Source organism: Urocampus carinirostris, chromosome 13 (genome assembly GCF_059441175.1).
Source record: "Urocampus carinirostris isolate Australia breed hairy pipefish chromosome 13, RoL_Ucar_1.0, whole genome shotgun sequence".
NCBI classification, from domain to species: domain Eukaryota; kingdom Metazoa; phylum Chordata; class Actinopteri; order Syngnathiformes; family Syngnathidae; genus Urocampus; species Urocampus carinirostris.
Window position 1 is genome coordinate 30,800,471 of NC_142361.1, and position 21,786 is coordinate 30,822,256.

The 21,786-nt window shown below is 38.4% G+C and overlaps 2 protein-coding genes across 3 annotated transcripts in view; one reads left to right on the forward strand and one right to left on the reverse strand.

The window, feature by feature from the left end:
* Positions 1-8,239, forward strand: aprt (adenine phosphoribosyltransferase). Its single transcript, XM_088350704.1, has 5 exons — positions 1-192; positions 1,208-1,311; positions 4,067-4,200; positions 5,244-5,322; positions 6,741-8,239. Exons 1-5 carry the CDS (start codon positions 104-106, stop codon positions 6,878-6,880), a joined length of 546 nt encoding a protein of 181 aa, XP_088206830.1. The 5' UTR covers positions 1-103; the 3' UTR covers positions 6,881-8,239.
* Positions 8,202-21,786, reverse strand: part of nvl (nuclear VCP like) — a 21,408-nt gene continuing 7,823 nt past the window's right edge. For both annotated transcript variants that reach the window (XM_088350702.1, XM_088350701.1), the window contains 17 exons: positions 21,555-21,648; positions 20,937-21,019; positions 19,773-19,907; positions 19,412-19,513; positions 19,206-19,323; positions 18,990-19,134; positions 17,553-17,889; positions 16,037-16,255; positions 15,847-15,951; positions 14,666-14,728; positions 14,379-14,498; positions 13,146-13,245; positions 12,948-13,054; positions 11,821-11,897; positions 9,760-9,851; positions 8,454-8,551; positions 8,202-8,377 (listed from right to left, as the gene is read on the reverse strand). In XM_088350702.1, coding sequence (XP_088206828.1) covers positions 8,333-8,377; positions 8,454-8,551; positions 9,760-9,851; positions 11,821-11,897; positions 12,948-13,054; positions 13,146-13,245; positions 14,379-14,498; positions 14,666-14,728; positions 15,847-15,951; positions 16,037-16,255; positions 17,553-17,889; positions 18,990-19,134; positions 19,206-19,323; positions 19,412-19,513; positions 19,773-19,907; positions 20,937-21,019; positions 21,555-21,648 — 2,040 coding nt within the window. In that variant the 3' untranslated portion in view covers positions 8,202-8,332. The remainder of the gene's footprint in view (positions 8,378-8,453; positions 8,552-9,759; positions 9,852-11,820; positions 11,898-12,947; positions 13,055-13,145; positions 13,246-14,378; positions 14,499-14,665; positions 14,729-15,846; positions 15,952-16,036; positions 16,256-17,552; positions 17,890-18,989; positions 19,135-19,205; positions 19,324-19,411; positions 19,514-19,772; positions 19,908-20,936; positions 21,020-21,554; positions 21,649-21,786) is intronic.

The window sequence follows — 21,786 nt, forward strand, 5'->3', positions numbered from 1 at the left end:
TCGAGTTTGTCTTCAATGATTGTATTGGCAGTCCTATTCGACGTCGGGTCAAATCGACCACACATTAAAAAGTGCAAAGTGAGGAATTACAGAATTTGCTTTAATGGAAGAAAGCTCAGAAAACAAACTCCAGCTGCTTCGTCAGCATATCAAGGAATATCCAGACTTTCCTAAAAAAGGCATTTTATTCAGGTATTTATGACGAAAATGTTTCACCTGCATTTTACGCATGCTCATACTGTATTTTTATGTCATTATTAATGAAGGATTTGTGTTATTTCAGTTTTTTGTGTGTTTGGTTAATTTTAGAATGAATTATAGGTAACTACGCACGAGAATCCGGAAACTCGTGTGGCACGATTGGTTTTAAACGGTTCTCCTAAGACACGATCTGAGACCCCTGGACGATTTTCCGTAAAACCAGGAAGTGGGTGTGATTTCTTTTAAAAATTCGTTTTCAATACAATTCAATAAAAAGTTCATCAAATGCTCCGAATAGTCCAAAAAAGTTAAAATTACAAAGAAAGCTAAATTTTCTATCGTTTCATCTGAAATATTCAGTACGGGGGCGTACGCTTTTACATCATAGGGGTTCCCAACGTGGTGCTCGCGGGCACCAGCTGGCCCACAAAGAACATCTTGTAAACCCGAAAGCTGGTTTTGAAATATTTCCTCAAAAATCACGAAGTAATCAATTCGTCCAAAAAATGTTTATAATTGACCTGTAATTATGTGAATCACTCTGTGTCATTATACAGTACTGGAGTTTCAGTACAGTATTACAATAACAAGTTATATCAAACTGGTAGCCCGGTACTCTATCAATAAAAGTTGTAGATCAATGCCAGAAATGGAGAGAGATAAATGTAATTAAAACAAAAATGTAATTAAATGTTCAAAGTTCCCCAGTGACACCAGGGCTTTTTATTGAGTACTACCAAGAAAGATTGGTTAAATAATTGTTATTGTATGGACGAGTACGTCGGAATCTTATGCCAGAACCAAGTTCCAGGTTCTTTTTCGGAAATCATGTCCCTTCATTATCTTTTAGCTTATCGTCCTCTGAAATTAAATGAACAAAAGTGAGATTCAAATCTTGCATTAACTTGTCTTCTACGTCCTTGTTCAAATTCCATGTGCATTATTTTATTACATATTTAAAACGATTGTGATGAATAACACATAGACATATGTTTGTCTGCTGCAGAGATATATGTCCTATTCTGAAGAATCCCAATGCCTTGACGGCAGTTACCGACTTGTTCGAAGAGCACGTGAAAAACAACAACTGGAAGGTTGATGTGATTGCTGGTAAGAAAGTTCACCTCTCAAAGAAAATCTCAGACCAATGACAAATTTAAATTGTTTTGGTGATGTTTACGTAAAGGCGATTTATAGTTGAGATATACAAGTGGCCTATTGGATCCCTTCGTTCATTTTGAATGAATGAATAAATGAAAACTTATTTCGAACATTAAAATAAAAACAGGACAAAAACAATGAGTCAACAACAAAATAATGTCACATAAGATGTTCGAAAAAGGGTAGTCAGAAGCAGATGCTTATTTTTCCTACCCCTTTATCTTCCCTATTAAATTCCTTTTTACAAATCCTCCTTTCCTCTTATGTCTAATATAACAAAATCTCATGGATATACTTATATAGGTCAGATATCAATAGTTATAATAATTACAATAATCACATATTTTATACACTAATCTTCGTAATACCCATCCCTCAACGTCATAATGCGCCTAGTTACCAAATGTCACTGCGGCACCAATGATAATAACAATAACAACAATAAAAATAATATTTATAATAAGTTCTGATACAATAAGAGCAACAATAACAAGTTAACCATAGTTTTAAACGCAGTATTTCCAATCTCCCTCATATCCCATTTTCTTCATCCCTTTCTTTCACCAGTAATGCTTTTTTGTATTTAAATTTGAACACATGGATAGTTGGACATCGTTTGATCTCATCTTGTAAATTATTACAAAGTTTGACTCCACACACAGACACACACATACTTTTCCTGGTTGTTCTCACCTTTGGGATTTTGAATTCACTACAGCCCCTCAAGTTATAATTTCCCTCTTTCCGAGTGAATTTTTGTATGTTTTCTGGCACTATGTTTTTGTTGACCTTAAATAACAGTTGTGAAATGTTTTGCGTTATTTGTAAAATCTGTTTGACTTTCCGAGTCCAATGGTTGGTATATTTGCCTATCACGAAAAGGATCGAATGAATGAGTGCAAAAATATGTTGGCCTGGAGAGAGCACGGCCGTAGCCCCGCAAACGCCCATAAGGAGGGCACCAAAAGAAAACAGGGTTGTGGGGAAAATAAAGTGTAAAGAGGTAAAAGTGTTAATAATATGCGCTAATATGATTGAACAATACAAAAGCAGCTTAAAGCAAATTCTTCCAAAAAAAAGGGGTGAATCTGCTTTGTGCCCTGGCCTATATCCAGTCTCATGGTGCCCCCTTCCTCTCCTAGCGGTATGTTCTATTATACCTAATTCGCAATTTGGTGAAAACCTGTGCGAACATTTCCTATAAACGTCAAGAAGACTCTTTGAAAAACTAAATGATGCTCATGCGTCGCTTGCCGGTAATCAATGTTAAATTTTAAAAAAGCTCATTATTGTACTGTATTTCAAGCCCCATTTGGCTCACTGTTTTAAAGGGCGCACTCTCCTTGGTTCAAGCACTTAATTATTAACACAGATCTCATACAAGGAATGTTAAAACAATATTTTACTAAGACAAAAAAGTAAAACTTCCTCATCTTTTTAATCTAAAATAAACAAAAGATCATTCTCGTGTTTGTTGACATTGTTATGCAAATAAAGAAACCTTAAGCATTTGTGCTTAGGGCACCTAAATGGCTAGCAACGACCCTGGCCACCAGGCTGTACTTACCCGAGACACACCACTGGAAAATGGAAAAGGGATCCAACCAACCAACGTTAATGTTAGATTTTTTTCCCCCTGATTGTCTTTGAAGATAAGTCTTGATTTTGTACTCTCTAAGAACGAAACATGAACTCTGACCCAATTGCCAGAACAGTTTGTTTATTAAGATTTATTAATGGCTTTTATGTACTTGTAATAGTAGATCGTTTGAAAGAATAAATTTCCATGAAATTATCCGATACCGCTAATGGTAGATGTTTTTTGATTAAAAGAAAAATGTCAATGGAATTATCCGATATTGCTAATGTTATATATTTTTCTCATTGTCAGAATTCATTTCCACTGAACTATCTGATATCGCTACTGGTAAATATTTATCTTTTTTGAAGAATGAAATTCCAAGACTAGTGCGAAACAATCGGCCATCTGGCGTACTAAAAAAAACCTTGATTCTAGGTATTACTTTTGTTATTGTACTAAAAAAAAATAGTTTGAATATACGGTAGAACAAGATAAAGTTCTCAAAATACGCAGACATGTTTTACCTGATTTATTTATAAAATAAGGAGTTCAATTTTTACAACAAGCCAACTATGACTGGTGTACTAGTGATCCCAAGAGCCAAAAAGAAATCAAGTTCAAGAGCGTTCTCCATTTGGGCCCCGGTGCTGTGGAACGCTTATCCCCCTGAGATCCGATCTGCAACCTGAGTGGGAATGTTTAAATCTAAGCTTAAAACACACTTCTATTCTATAGAATACAAATAACCTATATTTTACGTTGACAATATCTGTGTATTATTTGTTATTGCAACATCGGTTACGGCCTGGTCATCCTGGAAAGAGGATTACCTCATGTGCGGTCTCATCTCAAGGTTTCTTCATTTTCCTCATGTTGAGGTTTTTGAGTTTTTCCTTGCCCTCATGTAGGTTTTAGATCAGGGGATGGTGTCATAACAGTCTGTGGTTTGCAATTATCTGTGCAGCCCTTTGAGACTCTTTGTGATTAAGGGCGTCACAAATAAACATGACCCGACTATGACTCCTGTTGTAACTAAGAAATCCATATAATTACTGACCTGATGAAATATCTTGTCATCTTTACCATTCAAACCATTTAGTTATGTCTCTGTGTATTTGTTAGGTTTAGATGCTCGAGGCTTCCTCTTCGGTCCCCTTCTTGCCCAGCGGCTAGGAGTCGGTTTCGTGATGCTCAGGAAGAAGGGAAAACTTCCAGGAGACACCGTATCTGTTGCATACGATTTGGAATATGGAACGGTACAGCGCTCGCTCACAAACACTGAATGCTCTTTGTATTAAATCAGGCAGATTCTGAAATTTGATAATGACAGTATGTAATATTGAGTGCCTCCTAGTGGTACCAACAAAACTTTGTTCGGTAGAAAAAGAAAACATTTATTTGAATAACATTCTAAAGTACATTTACTATACCAAGGTTAATTAGGTCGAGATTTTTTTTTTTTTTTTTTTTTTACATAGCGGAATCCATTCCTTGTAGTCTCCGCCATGTTTGTTGTCAGACATCTTGCTGGTAGGTTGTGCTCTTATGGCACTAGTTCTTGATCACATTAGACCAGAGGTGTCAAACCCATTCTAACTCATGGGCCACATGATAGACAAAACATTCTCTCTGGGGCTGGACTAGTAGATTAGAGTGAAAGATAAAAAAAGAAAGAAAGAAGAGAAAGAGAGAGGGAGAAAAAAGAGTGTGGGACAAGGAAAGAGAAAGAGAGAATGTGAGAAACAAAAAAAATAAAGAGAAATAGTGAGAGAGGGGGAAGCAAAGAGAGAGAAAGAAATCCAAAGACAAATAGATGGTTTGGACAGCTGGAAAGAATGGATGAAGAGTATGTAGTGCAGAAAGTGTTGGAATAAGAATGAGATGAAGGCCCAAATATGGCTGACCGGATGGGGGGAAACATGCTCTGGATGGGAGGTCGCTTAATTGAATGGATGAAAGAGAGTGTGTTTGGGATGGATGTTAATGGCAAAGGATAGTCAAGAATGACTAAAATCGACTCATATGATGCAGAGGGGGTAAACCAGTGTGTGCTGTCGGGCCTCTCTGCTGATGAAAAGTAGCATGGCACAGCAACTCACCCTTTGTTGCGCTGTGGGCTTCATAATCAGTGTCAGGTTGGGAAGAGCAAAGAGGAATGAATGTTTGGTGTGTTCTTGACTCTAGCAATGGCTTTGGTATACAGATAGACAGACCCTGGATCAATTATGGGTTTTTCTTTTTAACGGTTCGAAATGTCTACAAAAGAAGTAAAAAGTATGCTATTTATCTCTTGTTGCAGGCAGAAATAGAGATCCAAAAGGAGGCGGTGACACCAGGGCAGAACGTCGTGCTTATTGATGACCTTCTTGCAACCGGAGGTGAGATCTTTTCAGATTAAGCCCATTTAAATTCTACTTTTTAATAATTACAACTGGTGATAACATATTGATAACATGGTAAAAACGTGTTGTTTTTAAAATGCATATCAAACTGGTTGCCGGCCCTAAGCGGCCGCCTAGTTTGGCCAATAAAGGAGTATTTGTTGTGGTCTGTGTGTCTCGCACCCTGCAAATGCTTCGATCAATTTGTTATTGATGAATGGCAGCGTGCTTCGTGCATCAAGATTTTGTGTATCTGCACTCTTCAATTTTACTTTATTTTTACTTCAATTGATTTTTATTATGTTTTATCTGTGGTTTTAATGCATTTTAAAAACCACATTTTAAATTTCAATGTCTTTTCTTCTATGCTTTAACTTTAATTGTGTGTTTTTAACCTGTCTCTTTGCCATTTCTGTAAAGCACTTGCCTTGCCTATTTAAATTAATTTAATTTTAATTATATGTGACAAATAACCCCTTTGAAATATGTCCGCTACTAGCAAATTTACGAGGGTAGTAGTGTTTTTTCTCAGCAAACTAAACCCTTTTCTAAGCACCCTTAATGTCCGTTTATTTCACCCCTTTATGTATGTATACATTTTTTATTCATTAAAATATGCATGGATTAACTCATGTCTGCATAGATAAAATGTGCTCAATCACTAAAATCCAACCTCATACGAATATAATGTTACTCATGTCTTGTTCTTGCACATGTCGACTGCACTACGTTTAATGCTCAAATTGCACAATGTCTGACCATTTCCTGTTTTCATGCTGACTATTTTTGCACTATGATGACTTTGCACCAAATGCAATATTGCACAACCGTTACGATACCAACGTTATCACGACAACCCTGTATGTAACATCCCACATGCCGACGTTTCTTGTGTAAATACCATGTAAATTATAACTATAGCCTTATCCCCCTTGTCTTATAACATTATCTTCTCTGTTCCTTTATCTTCTTGCTCATACCTCACTATGAATGTGTAAAACTGGAGTGTCATGCCCAATTTCGTTGTCACAATATGTTAGCCCATTTGTAACAATGACAATAAAGGTATATTCTATTCTATTCTATTCTAAAAGAAAATGGAAGTTTAGAACCTCTGAATCCAGGCATTTTCATGTCAATTTTATTTTTTTTAGAATGAACTATGCAATGAAAGGGAATAGATATAAAAATATTTTCTATACAAAATCTTGGTGCCATCATATTAATTCAGGTTGAGTTCTTCGTCTACTAAACAAAATATAACATTTTTAACTATAGTCTCGGGTGTGCCGTTCCAAAGCTTTTGGTGAATTGGATTTTGACATTCAAAGCGTTGAACAGAATTCACCTTCAGAATCTAGTATATGCCAAAGCACGTGTTTTGTGTCTTATGTTATATTTTGTCTCGGTTTTAGGTACTTTGTCAGCGGCTTGTGAACTGATGAAGAAGCAACGTGCAGAGATTCTAGGATGCTTGGTTCTGATTGAACTGACTGAACTGAAAGGTGGTGATAAACTGAAACCTCACAATATATTCTCGCTGATAAAGTATTGAGAATTATTGTGTTCTTTGTTAAATTTCATAGCTGTTTAACAATGTGCAATTTGATTCTCAATGTCATCTTTATTAATGCATTTTAACCTTTTGAGCCAAATCTTTTTCTTTCTTTCTTTTTTAAATATTGAAATAATTTCAACGCTGCTTGTCGGATCTTTTTGGGGAAATATGTATTTCCTTGTATTTCTGTTTCTTTTTTAATCTGAATACAGGCCGTTAACATTTCTAAATGGACAATAAGTTGACTATGTTTTTTATATGTTGCTACTATAGCTAGTACTGATAAATGGTTTAACTTGATAATTTTGTTGTCATTTTGTATCCTACTATATTTTTACATTGTTATAATGGATTCATTACAAATGAACTGAAATATTACATACCTGTTATAGTTTTATTATTGATGATTATGGCCCAAACTCAATTATGCCATCTTATTAGATTTGAATACAGACGCTCCCCTACTTACAACCATTCGACTTACGTAAAGCATTATATACTAACATTTTTTCGGTAAGTCGAAAAATATCCGGACTTGCTGTAAGTTAGATTTTGTATTATGCACCTTTTTCCGAGTACAGGACATTACTGTGGTGCTTTTTGCCGCCACTACCGGCGTGTGGCGCTGTGAGAGGTCACCCAGCATCCACCCCGAAGAAGAAATCCTTCCTCTTTCTAGTTTGTGTGTAAACATACTATACTGTATCTCCAGCGCGCTAAGAACTTTGACATTTGTATTTTTTAATATCTCGTGCATCCACTCGAATTTGGTTGGTGTAAAGTGTAAAGAAGAGGCAGGCTGTTTCTTTTGAAATGAAAGTGGAACAAGAAAGCTTGATGCGGTTGAGAAAATGGTCGGAACGCTTTTTTTCCGGCCACTTTTTACAACAGAGGAGGAAGTCGCCTAACTCTTGAAGTTCATCTTCCAACAGTATGTTAAACTTTACTTTATAGAGCATATTATTTTATGAAATGTTTCTTTTTTAGTACAAAACAATACAGGTTCCTTATATAAGCCTTAAACATACAAAATATAACACTGAAGCACCTTACGAACAAATTCAACTTACAAACGATCGTCCGGAATCTCGTTCGTAAGTCAGGCAGCGTCTGTATCATATAAAAGTATACTCAATGATTAACCTGTGCTATGTATCTCAGCAATTGCAACAAAGTATTATTCTGATTGATGATTTAAGGTTGTCTTGTTAATTTAAATGTAATTTAATGCTGGGGAAATGGTTACCAAAATGTAGAGGTTTTTTTTCTATAAATGCTTTGACCTTGAAATAGAATGGCTCATATCAATGAAACTAGATCACATTTACAAATTACTTTACTGCAATAAAAATAAGCTTTTACAAAAAAAAAAAGTATCAAGTTATTTATATACCGTGATGACTGTTAATCAAATTATAAACGGCTCCTGGCATTATTTTGTTCCTGATCTTACTCGCTAAGTGATGCCTTCAACATCTCATACATGATTTGATCCTGCAAAGAAACAAAGCACAAGCGCAGTTATTGGATTTTTTTTTCCTTCACGCGCTCTACTTTTGTGAAACGTTACCTTTTTTGACACGGAAGGTCGAACTTTTCTAAAAGCATCCTCTACATTATCTTTGCTCACTTTGATAGCCACGACGGGTCCAGAGGAGAATGTGTGACCTGCATGGAAACATCCACAATTTTACTTTTGGGGCTTTTCTTTCCCACGCATAAAAACTCTTAGGTCTGCAACTCCGAGGTCTGCAAACAGTTTCCTATGAGGGCCACATACAAAAAAAATCCCAAAACGTTATGGGGCCACTTGAAAACAACATTTTCTTAGAATGCTGATCTAGCAAAACTATGGTAAATATTCCCTTTTCACTTTGCCATTGTGGGATGATGGTATGGAAGCTCAAAAGTGATAATGGACAATAAATCAAAACAACCCATTGAAATAAAAAGTATTTTGACAAATAACAGGCACTTATTCAATATGGCTAATCAATTTCTAAAATAAAGTTTTATTATTCAGACGTTTGTGATGTAATACCTCGTCTATCTCCTAACTGGGACCACACCCTCCCTGCGATATACGAAAATCCACAAAGTAGCCCCCCGCCTTTTCTAACATGCGCTCTGCCGGCCCTCGCTCGCAGTAGTAGCTGAACGGAGATAATGGATCGCCGCCTGACAGGAGCTGATTATTTGAGTTGGAAAGAGCAGGGGGAAAAATAGACAAATTTACTTTCTCAGCAATATTTGACCGCGCATAGTGGAACGCGGCCACGAGCGTGAAGTTCATTTTGGGCGGGCCACAATGGCGCAGTTAAACAGCCTCAAATGGGAAAAAAACCAGCACTCTACCAGACCCTGCGCTCGGCAATAGTCAATCGGAGATAATGGATCGCAGCCACAACTGTGCATGGCCTTTTATTCATCTCATCTCATTAGGGTCGCGGGGGTGCTGGAGCCCATCCCAGCAATCATCGGGCAGTGGGCAGGGGACACCCTAAACTGGTTGCCAGCCAATCGCAGGGCACACAGGGACAGACAACTTGCTCATTCACACCGAGGGACAATTTGGACCGGCCAATTAACCTAACATGCATGTCTTCGGACTGTGGGAGGGCACCCACACAAGCACGGGGAGAACATACAAACTCCGGTAGCTGGATTTGAACCCACACAGGAGGTTCCCGAGACCTTAGAACTGTGCCTGCACACGCGCTAACCACTGCGCCGCCATGCTGCCCCTTGGCCTTTTATTGATAAAAAAAAAAAAAAAAAAAAAAAAAAGAACTTGAAACAGCTTTTTTGACAACGTTTGTAAAAATATGATTACACATTATAATATGTTAAATTAAAATAAAATAGGAAAAAGTTACCAGAAGAAGAAGGCTGCGTGGACTGGGACTTGAAGTAGGCCTTCAGAGCATTAATTGATGCTTCCCTCATCAACGCACTAAGGTCAGCACCACTGTAACGGATAAAAGAATTACAGTTGAGATCCACAAATATCGCTCTATATAATTAAAATAAAAATATATGATTAGGAAATGTAATCGAGCTAGTTTAATAAACTGGCACGGACATTCTGTGCTGGACAGAGGCTTAAGACAAGCAGACCATGATAAGTTAAGGTCGTTTTGATGAAATGGTCCATTTATATACTGTAGCGCTTTTCAAGCCAATAAATACCTCACAAAGTGCTTTACAATGTGCTTCACACTTAACCCATTCACACACATACATACACCGCTAGCAGCGTCAGCCATGCAAGGCAACTACCTGCTAACACCAAATTCTATACACAAAAAAAATCTCAGAATTTGGCTTAATCCCATTAGTTCTTATTTCACCCACCTAAATAGTACTATCTTCTCCTTTTCATTTTGGCGAGTGATAAGTTGAGTTTAGTAGACACTCAAAATGAGAATTTTATACTTGCAAGGAGAACAGAAAGGGATTGTACAAAAACCCTAACAATATCAAATTACGAATCTGTTCCAAATTCCCTTCCTTATGCCCTTTTTTATGAAATCCCCTAGGTTAAAAAAAGGAGATCTGCCCTAAAAGGTGTGGTTATCAAAGAATGATGTAAAGCAGGAGTGTCAAACAGGCGGCCTGCAGGCCGGATCAGGCCCGCGAAGGGATTGAATCCAGCCCGTGAGACAACGCTCAGAGAAGCGCAAGAGAAAAACAAAGCTGCACTTTGAAATATGTCCAGTTAATGTTGCCAAAGCCAGGAGCCTTTCACAAAGACACTGTACTTGTATTTCTTTCTCTCTCTCTCTCTCTCTCTTTTCCTCCCTTTTTCTCACACTCTTTCCCTCTCTTTCACTCTTTGGGTCTTTCTTTGTTCCTCTTTGTCTATTTCCCTCTGTGTCATTTTACCTTCCTTTGCTCTCTTCCATTTTCCTTTTCTCTTTCTCTCTCTCCCTTTTGCTTTCCCCTTATCTCTTTCTCCCCTTCTCTTTCTCTTCTCTCATCTCTTTCTCTTTTTGCCTCTCTCACTATTTCTCCTTTTTATCGCTTTGGTTTCTCATGTTCTCTCTCTTTCTCCCTTTTTTTATCCCACACTCTTTCTCACCCTCTCCCTCTCTTATTTCGTTCTCTCTCTTTTTCTTACTCTTATATCTACTCGTCCGGCCCCCGAGAGAATGTTCTATAGTGTGGCCCCAGAGTTAAAATGAGTTTGACACCCTTGATGTAAACCGATAACAAATAACGAACAACATCGGGGAATAACAGTCAAAATAACGGCCTGGCATCCTATTCAATCTCCTTTGCAAGTGTCCAGTATTAAAAACAGAAAAAGCTCATCAGTGGGGAAGGTGACTGAATGCTCTAGGAATTAGGAATGCAGTTAATGCTTACCACATCACTGAGAGCTAAGTTTGTCTTGACGCAACACATGCAACAGTCGTTTTCCTTTTTCTTTTCATTTCACTCTCTTCAAAAAAGTGACAACTGTAGTGATTAATTTCCATAACAAAAAGATACGCAGCTAGATAAGTACTGCGTTTCACTGTTGTTTATTCCTCCTCATCTGCTGCAACCACCTCTCCTGTAAAAAGGTGTTTTTTCTAGTCTCACAGTGCCCTGTGTAGGTATTTATGTACCATAAAACAACACAACATAGATATAATTGGTTCATCCCACTCACGAGGTCGATAATGACAAAAGAGTGTGGCTCCTGACTATTCCTTACTATTCCACCTGACCTTACTGTTCGCTTTGCAGAGGGTTCAAACATTCTTACCCTTATTTTAAACATGCTTTGCTAAATCAAGGGGAAGGGGGAGTAATGGGACTGAGCATGTAAATCAATCCAACTGAAGGCATGTTGGTAAAGCTCTTGTTACAGAAAATCTGTAATAAATTCCAGCAAGTTAAGCTGCACGAATCAGGGATTGGCACGCTGGGGCATGTTTAAAGATACTTACGTAAAGCAGTCACAGCGTTGATCATACGCAATTTCTTCCAGACTTACATTTTCCTCCAGTTGAGGTTTGGTTCCATTCTAAAAGATAATCAAAAGAAAAATCCATTGGAGACAGATTCATGTTAATCTCCACTCTTCTTAACTCACTTGTCAACTCAAACCCGGTATTTACAGTAGGACCACTTGGGGGAGTATAAAAAGGGGAAACGCCTCTTTTTAATACAATAGCACCTCTATTTACAAATTTGATACATTCTGGGAGTTTCTTTGTAACCTGAAATATTTGTAAGTAGAGACGCCTTTTGAATGTAAATGCACTAATCCGTTCCAGACCCCGCAAAAGTATATATTTTAAATTATAAAAGAGCATCAGAACATGAAACAAATACATGTTAAAATTAGATTACCGCACAATAAATGAAACGAGGGGCACATAATAGCCTAACAACAGTAGCTGAGAGACGAGCACTGAAAAAGCTGAGGTCAATCATGGACAATCCATCGCATCCACTACACAGCATTATCTCCAGACAGAAGAGCAGTTTCAGCGACAGACTGCTGTCACTGTCTTGTACTACGGACAGACTGAAGAGATCTTTTCTTCCTCATGCCATGAGGCTCTTTAACTCCACCCGGCAGAGTAAAGGCCCACATTAAACCACACCACCTACATTGGATATTACCGAATCTTACTGCAATATGTATTCTGTGTAGCACTATTTAGTTACTCTATATAACACGCTACAGTGGGCATTTGCACGTCACACTGGGTATTTGTATATTGTATTCTTTTGGCTTTATTATTGTACTGTTCTCAGCTCAGGGATGCTGCTGGAAATGTGAATTTCCCTTAGGGGATGAATAAAGTATCTATCTATCTATAATGTAAAACAAAGAATAATGGATAGCATGCTGGGATAAAGGCATACGCACCTGTTTGCCAGGTAGAATTCTGGGAGCAGCGATTGGCAGCACATACTGTACTGTATATTTGACTTTGCATCGTGAAACGCCTTTGAGGCAATATTTTCCCTTTTAAGTACTTTGTAACCTGAAACTTTTGTACTTAGAGGTACCTCTGCATTTATAAAAACGCTCCCTTACACTCAAATGTCCTTTGTCACATACCTTTGTAATTGTAAGCAGAATTGCATGGCGGTCAGCTGGAGGTGGCAAGCCCACATACAAGGTTTTATCCAGACGACCTGGTCTCAATATAGCGGGATCAATGATGTCTGGAAAAATACACCCAAAAAATATGTAGTTTCGAAACCATTGGAAATGCATTCTTTGATTCGTTTTGCCTTTCTAAGAAAAGATCAATACCTAGCCTGTTGGTTGCAGCCATGATAAAGACCTGCCGCCGGGCTTCTAAACCATCCATTTCGGTTAGCATCTGATTAACCACCCGCACGCTGGCTCCAGACTGAAAATAAACCAAGTCAATAATGATCATTTTGAAGCTGAGAGCTACTTATCTGTTACTGGGATACCAGTTTGATATATATTTCTAAAATAACAAGATATGTTGTTACACAGAAATTTCTTAAAAACTTACACCAAATTTTTGAAGCTCAATCCTATATTTCGTTACTAATTAGCACGAAGGGCTACCAGTTTGATGAGCATTGCTAAAATAACTTATCGTGTTATTACTATGTTACTATGAATTAATGACTTAACAACAAAAAGCATGTTTGAAAGGGGGTAGTAAGAAGCAGACGCTTATTTTCCCTACCCCTTCGTCTTCCCTATTAAAGAAATTTTACAGATCGTCTTCACCTCTTGTGTCTAATATAACATAGTCTCACGGATATACATATTACATAGGTCAGATATCAATAATTATAATAACAATAGTCACATATTTTATACACTAATCATCGTAGTACTCATCTATTAACGTTACAATCCTACTAGTCATTAAATATCACTGTGACACCAATGATAATAACAACAATAGCAATAATAACAGTTATCGTATAATAATAGTAACAATACCCACAAGGTTGACTATAGTTGTAAACGCAGTATTTCCAATATCTAGTATCACTCATACGCCATTTTCTTCATCTCTGTATTCTGCCAATAATATTTTTTTTGTATTTATGTTTGAACATGTGAATAGTAGGACATTGTTTGATCTCGTCTTGTAAATTGTTCCAAAGTTTGACTCCACACACAGACACACACATACTTTTCCTGGTGGTTCTCACCTTTGGGATTTTGAATTTACTACAGCCCCTTAAGTTATAACAGGTAATAATTATTAGAAGTAGGCTTAAAATTGGCTCAGTCGACCACAAAAACATGACAGTTAAAAATCCAATATCCTAGAAGATTACAACGACACTGGTGAGCTATTCGGTGACCCCATGCTCTAAAGGCGCTTCGGGAATTCCATTTTGCATAGACCCTAAACAGTAAAAGTCCAGACTAGAAAATACTACCCAAAATGAGCTCCACAATCAAAAATAAATAAAAAAGAGCTTGAAAATCAAAACAGGGTGCAAAATTACTTCCTGGACAGACGAACATATTTGGAATCCATGCTCTCACCTCATGGCCGGAACGTCGAGGACACAATGCATCAATCTCATCGAAGAAAATAACACAGGGAGCAGAGTTGCGGCCCCTTTGGAATATTTGCCTGACCGCTCGCTCACTTTCGCCAACGTACTGAATAAACACAAAGAAGAATTCAAATGTATGGATTGCAAGCAGTTTGGCCAAAAAACTTTGGACACAATGATTCAACCACACGGGTGACAACAAAGAACCATTTATTTTTAATTCTTATTTTACTATTATCCACCAAAAGATATTGTTTATTTCATGTGACTCACCATGTTGAGGAGCTCTGGTCCTTTGACAGATATGAAGTTGAGACCTGACTCATTAGCAACCGCCTGTAATGATAAATCACAACGGGGATGCTGAAATTGCTACAAAACAAAGTAATCAGGTTTAAAAATACACAATAAGAGTAGTTGTACAGTATTTAAAGCCTCGGTCATTCCGTACAACTAAAACATATTTGAAAAGAAATCTCTGAAAAGGTAGGTTATTATACTTACATTTTGACCACATTTAAAATAAAATTTAAGCATATTTAAAATTTTAAAAAATATATATATTTTACATTTGTTCAAGTTTTTTTAAACGAGTTTAAAAAAAAAACGAATACAATTGGAAATCACAAAGTTAAATGTACAAGTGTCCTTGGGCAAGATACTGAACCTGTGATCTTGTTTAAGCCAATCAGATGTGTGGTTTTACGCCTGTGTTTTGGGACAGCTCTGATGTGCTCCAATGAAAGGGCTACCCAACTCGATTTCCGACTCAGACTGTTTCTTTCTTTTTAATACAATCTCAAGTTTTAACCTTGACAATACTAAATTTTGATTTGACTTTAATGTTAGGGCATCAATGGGCAGCACAGCAGCGCAGTGGTTAGCCCGTGTGTGGCACAGTTCTGAGGTCATGAGATCTAACATTCCTGTGTTTCCTCCGGGCACTCCGGTTTCCTCCCAATAAAGGCTATTCTATTGTTTTTGCAATTTGTATTAAAATTTTACAAAGTTCCTCTGAAAACATAATATTTTTGTTGGTTGTTCTGTTTTAGCTTAATGTAATATACATGCTTTAATGATGGCGGCACCGCGGCTGAGTGGTCAGCGCGTCCGCGTCACAGTTCTGAGGGTCATGGGATCGAATCCTCCTGTGCGGAGTTTTGCAATGTTCTCCCCATGTTTGCGTGGGTTTCCTCCGGGCACTCCGGTTTCCTCCCACATTCCAAAAACATGCATGTCAGGTTAATTGGCCGGTCCAAATTGTTCCTAGGTGTGAATGAGCGAGTGAGTTGTCTGTCTCTGTGTGCCCTGCGACAGGCTGGGAACCAGTTTAGGGGTGTCCTCTGCCCCAAGACAGCTGGGATAGGGATGGTAATGCATCAAAATAGAGAAAAATGTACAGCTTATTACACATACTCAACTGGCATTAATGGCAATATATTTTAAAAGAGAACCTTAGCAAGAAGCGTTTTTCCACAACCCGGAGGACCAGCCATCAACACCCCTGATGGAGCACTCAAACCAAGAGCCTTGAACTGCTCAGGAGAACGTACTGGAGCCTACATGACACATACACACATATCAGACTTGACTCAAAATCGCGATGCGAATAAATGCACGGAATAGCAAATAAAATGATCTTACCATGATGGCCATTGTGAGTTCTTCCCTTATATCATGGAGGGCTCCTACATCATCCCAGGTGACATCGGGCACAGTGGCAAAGCCTTCCCTTTTGGCTGAAGGCTGTACAGTGGAAAGAGAGGCTTCGAAGTCGGACATGATGATAGAAAGGTTGGTCAGGTCATCTTCTGGTAGAGTGCTCGTGTTCTTGAGGACTTCCAGCAACTGACACAATTCATCCTGACAGAAAGAGAACAAAAAAAGACACCAAAATGTGACTTCATTTCAATGGACAGTAAAATTACCATATTTTCCGCACTGTAAGGTGCACAGCACCATTGGACGCATGGAGTTAAAACAACGGTAAGGGTTAGGGCTTGCTGAAAAAATAAAGAAGTACCAGATTTTTACATTGATTTGTAATTCAGAATATATCACTGATCAAAATTGCATATTTGATGCAACGGGAATCGAATGTGGATGGTGGTGGGGAGCGCACCAGATCCTGTCCTCTAGACCACTAGGGATACAGACGACACATGAAAAGGCATTAGATTCCATCTCATAATCATACTATTTTTAGTCACAGTACTGAATTGTTGTTGTTATCATTGGGCTGGGCTGCGAGAATATTGTCATTTAACCGGTCCGTGGTACCGATAAAGTTGAGGACCGCTGAAAAGCAGTATTCGATCACTGACTAGCAATGTCTCTACAAAGTGCATTATATTCTGAACTGAATAAAGAGAAAGGTATTGTGGGAAGTAATTCAGTTGTTCTATTTCACCCTGGTCATCCTGGAAGGGGGATTACCACTTGTGAGGCCCCTTCTCAAGGTTTCTCTTTTACCTCACACCGAGGTTTTGAGTTGTTCCTTGCCCGCATGTTGGTTTGAGATCAGGGAATTGTGTAATTGTAATCCTGTGCAGTCCTTTGAGACGTTTTTGTGATTAAGGGCTATATAAATAAATGTGTCTTGACTTGACTGAAAGATATAAGTGCATGGCCGAATGTGTTCAAAATGTTTCTCACATAAATTTTTTAGTTCGAGCTAAGAAAAAAATGAAACAGAGTTTTATACCAATTTTAAATCACTTTTTGTCTTTTCATGTCGCTAAGATTATATGGTAGCATGACGGAAAACAGCATGATTATGAGATAAAACAATGCCCTTTCATGTCTTGCCTGTATTCCTAGTAATCTAAAGTATAGGATCAGGCGTGCTCCCCCGCCGTGATCTAGGTTCGATTCACATTGCATTTAATGTTGTCGTGTGAACAACCATCCAAGACTCTAGCGGCTTGGTGGTTAGGATTCCATGTTCCTACCATTGCTATTAAGTTTGCTCTCCATTGCCACCATTGTTATGCAATGGTGGCCAGTGGTAAAGGTTATCGACTGACCAATAATTGAACAAACATATTTTCAATTTTGTCCGCAGTAAAGGCGCACCGGATTATAGGGCACATATCCAAAATTCTGGCAAATTTGAGTGCGTGCTAATAGACCTCAATATAAAGTTTATAGTTTTCAGTACCGGCAGTTGCTCAGTTTCCAGATGATCATGAGCTTGGACAGTATCAGTCGCTGTTTCTGAAGTTGTGTTGCTTAGGGATAATGCTGTACAGTTGTTTTCATTCAATTCCTTTTCCATCTCAGTTTCAGTTCCAAAAGCCCCGTTGCTGTCGACGATGTCCGTTTTGCTCTCCTTTGGCTCTTTTTTTACCAAAAGTGTCCTGTTGACTGCATTCATGGCAGCTTCTCTGCAAAGTGCCATGAGATCCGCGCCCACGTAACCTGGGGTGAGATGGGCAAGCTTGCCATAATCAAAATGTTCTGGAATCTTCAGTTTACGACACAAAGTCTTCAAAATCCTGGGGAAAACACAACATATGGTTACAGTCATGTTAAGGAGAGAGATCTCATCTCCAGTTGTCATTTTTATCATTTCAATTTGCACCAACATTTTTCAAGCTGAAAACTACCGTCTTGTCACTGATTAGTGTGAATCGCTACCAGTTTAATATACACTTCTAAAATAACAACTTGTGTTATTTATATGTTATAATCATGTTATGGCATTGTTAAATAACTAGAAGTAGGGGTTAAATTGTCTCGGTCACAATGGCGCCCAATTGGCCCCGCCCGTGTGGCGTCAGCTGCGCCTCGTTGACAGATTGGCTTCCCTGCTATTTACACCCAGTCCTGTCACTTTCCTTTTGTCAGCCCGTCAACGAACCTCTGCCCCGCAAGACGTGGGTTTCAACTGAGTCCTGTTCCTGTTGGTATTTCCTGTCCGGTATTGTTCCCGTTTATTTGGTCCTGTTTATTATTTTCCCCAGTTTTCGTTCCCGTCTAGTTTCTCCTGTTTATTTTCGATATCCTGGTTCATTATCTATCCTGTCTTTCCCGTCCTGTCTGGTATCGACCCCATCTGTCCGTTATCAACTCAGGCAATTGGAATCTATCTCGTCTGTCTCTGGCTTCCTGTATTTCCACGTCAGACCGCTGCCTAACATGCATTACTCCCCATTTCCCGTAAAATAAAAGGCTTGTGTGAGAATGTCACGCGTTTGGGTCCTGATCCTATTCTGGTTCCCGACAGAAATAGACTCAATAAACTACTAAACATTTGCCTTGATTTATATATAAATTATAAACTTATTTAAAATAGAATTTCGGAAGAATTGATCATCATTTTAAAGTCACTGATCGTGGCATTGATTTTTAATGCCAGTTAAAAATCAAGTTTCCTGGAAAATCACAAAGACCCATCACCGTTGAGCTATTTTACGAACTGATTCACAAGCTACAAGGGTATTCGAGCGGACACTACGTGGGTGACCCTATATTTATGGAGTGTTTACAATGTAAAATGAAAGAAAATCAGTGCAGCCTCTAAAAAGAGATGCTGCTATCTTGAGTTACCATTCAAAAAAAAAAAAAAAAAAAAAAAAAATCACATTTCTTTTACCGTAGACGAGATTTTTCATCTGGGATTCCGAGACATATCTCCTTGTCAAAGCGTCCAGCTCTCCGCAGTGCAGGGTCAAGGGAATCCAGCCTATTGGTAGCACCGATGACCAGGACTTGTGTTGCCACGGTAAGACTGTTCAGGTCTAGAAAGGACATAAAAACCAATATTTATTAAATATATTGCATGTATGTATATAAGTATGTAAGCATGTACCGTCCATGCAGGTCAGCAGCTGGGCTACAATCCTCCTTTCCATGTCTTTTGAGGCAATTTCTCTCTTTGGTGTTATAGCATCTATCTCATCAATAAACAGAATACATGGTGCAGAGCTCTGGAAGATAAAGTAGCAAATAGATTGAGACAAAAATGTAAACATTTAGTTAAACACTATTTGTTGGATACATGTGAAGTAGCCCAACCGTGGCGAGGTCAAACAGTTCCCGGAGCTTCTGTTCAGACTCTCCAGACACTCCGGACACTAATTCTGGAGCAGAGACTTTCAGCAGGGGGAGTTCCAACTCCTGAAATAAAAATGTCCATAGTCAGCGATTGAGGAGAACATTGCTATTTTTTCATGCTATTTAAAGGAAAACAATGCAGTTGGTTATCAAGTCTTTCCTAAAAAGAATGATCCACAGCCATTTAGGTGTGGAACTTTTTGCACCAGGGTAGCTATATTTGGTATCAGTAGTGTAACGACTGAAGGAATTGGATTTTTACATCAACAATTGGATTCATTTACAATATAAGAACCAAATTTTATGTTCTGTCCTCCCTTACCCCGGCCACAGCTTGGGCTAGCAAGGTCTTTCCACAGCCAGGAGGTCCATGGAGTAGAAATCCCCTAGGAGGAACTACTCCCAGCTGCTGGTAAATCTCTGGGTGTCGCATGTGGATAAGCAGTTTACACACATCCTGCAAAATACACAATACAAAATATTGATAAAATCTGATTTTTTGTGTACAAGTAGGTATATACCTGTTGCCCATTATATCTATTCAGCAAAACTTTTAAAACCCAACCAGCTGTCCTGTTTGCGAATAAAATCTCTCAAAATTCAAACTTTGCTGTGTTCGTGCGTATGACTGTTACCTTTTCAAGGTGCCTGTCTGCTATTGTTCGACGTCATATACAATACTGATCTGCTATTGGTTTGCGTAACGGCATCATGAAAATGCTGATATATAATTGGCTTCTGTCTCCCACAATGCCATTCTTTTAATTCAGATCAGAATCTTGTGTGCTTTGTAAAGGCTTTAGGCCCCTAATAGTATAAGCTCTGGTTTCCAAGGCTTGCATTGATGCTAAAAAGACATGAAAAACATGATAACCATGGAAGCAATGTTTGCAATATCAAGTAAAATGAAGAAAGCAAACAAATTGCTACCCTGGCTAAGTTGCATGTCCGTGATCAATCGGGACCATTATAATAAATAATGAGGTGAATAAAGCAAGAGAATTCTTTAATTTTTATTCCGCCATCACTGTCTCCTCCTCCTCTGTATCCACCCGCTACTTGACCTGACTAGCTTAAGTCACATCACAACTAAAGATAAATACAATATTTATGATGTTTCTTTTATATACAAGTATATTACACACAAGTAGTACTATATACTATTTTAATATTTAATGTTTTTATTTTGGGTATCATGGTTCAGAAGACAGTGGCTACACATTTCCAGAGATATACTATAGGGCAATTTTATTACACGATTCCCACCTCAGATTATTGTTCTTCAACAGGGATGTAATGGATTTCTTTAAGAACTGGGAAACGAATGGGCTTTTTACCTCTCACTATACATCCTTTTCAAAGGGGCAATACGTGGTTCTTGTTTTTACACACAACAAAATTATTACAAATATTGAAAAGTTTGAAGTTACGAGTAGACCCATCCTGAAAAAAGTACGTAAACAAACTGTCAATCCATTTGGCTTACCGTCAATGTCTCTTCGTTACCACCGATGTCTTCAAACTTCAGTGTGGGATATTGCAGCTTGGTTGTTTTTTCCACGGGAGTTCCTTAATTTTAAGCACAGAGTCAGAAAAAAGACTGTTAGTTTATGGTATAAATGTATCTATGGATGAGAATGTTGTTCATTTTGCAATTTATTGCCATAAAATCCATCCATCCGTCCGTCCATCCATTATCTGCACCAATTATCCTCAGTAGGGACGCGGGGGTGCTGGAGCCCATCCCAGCTATCTTCGAGCAGTGGGAAGGGGACACCCTAAACTGGTTGCCAGCCAGTCGCAGGGCGCACAGGGACAGACAACTCACTATCATTCACACCTAGGGACAATTTACACCAGCCAATTCACCTGACATGCATGTTTTTGGTAGGAAACCCACACAAGCACAGGGAGAACATGCAAACTCCACACAGGTGGTTTGATCTTATGACCTCAGAACTGTGCCGCACACACGCTAACCACTGCGCAGCCGTGCTTCCCTATTGCCACAACAATACAATATTTTTTGCAAATGTCGACATTATAGACATACAAATAGAAATAAATGTGGAATATTTCAATACAAAGAATGCGTTAAACATACCTTTCTTGCCCGTAGTCAGGATTTCTTCACCATCTTCAGTCTTCTTTTTTCTTTTTAATGACTTTTTGGGAGGCTTCAACACGGAAACTTCGTTCTGTTGATAAAAGATATGCTTGAGAATTGCAAAAATGGCTGCTGGGAGACTTTTGTCTTGTTCCAGCCCTTTCTAAGAAAAAAAAATGAAGCTAGCGCAGTTGCTCCCGTATGTCCAACCCATAAGAAATTATTCTTC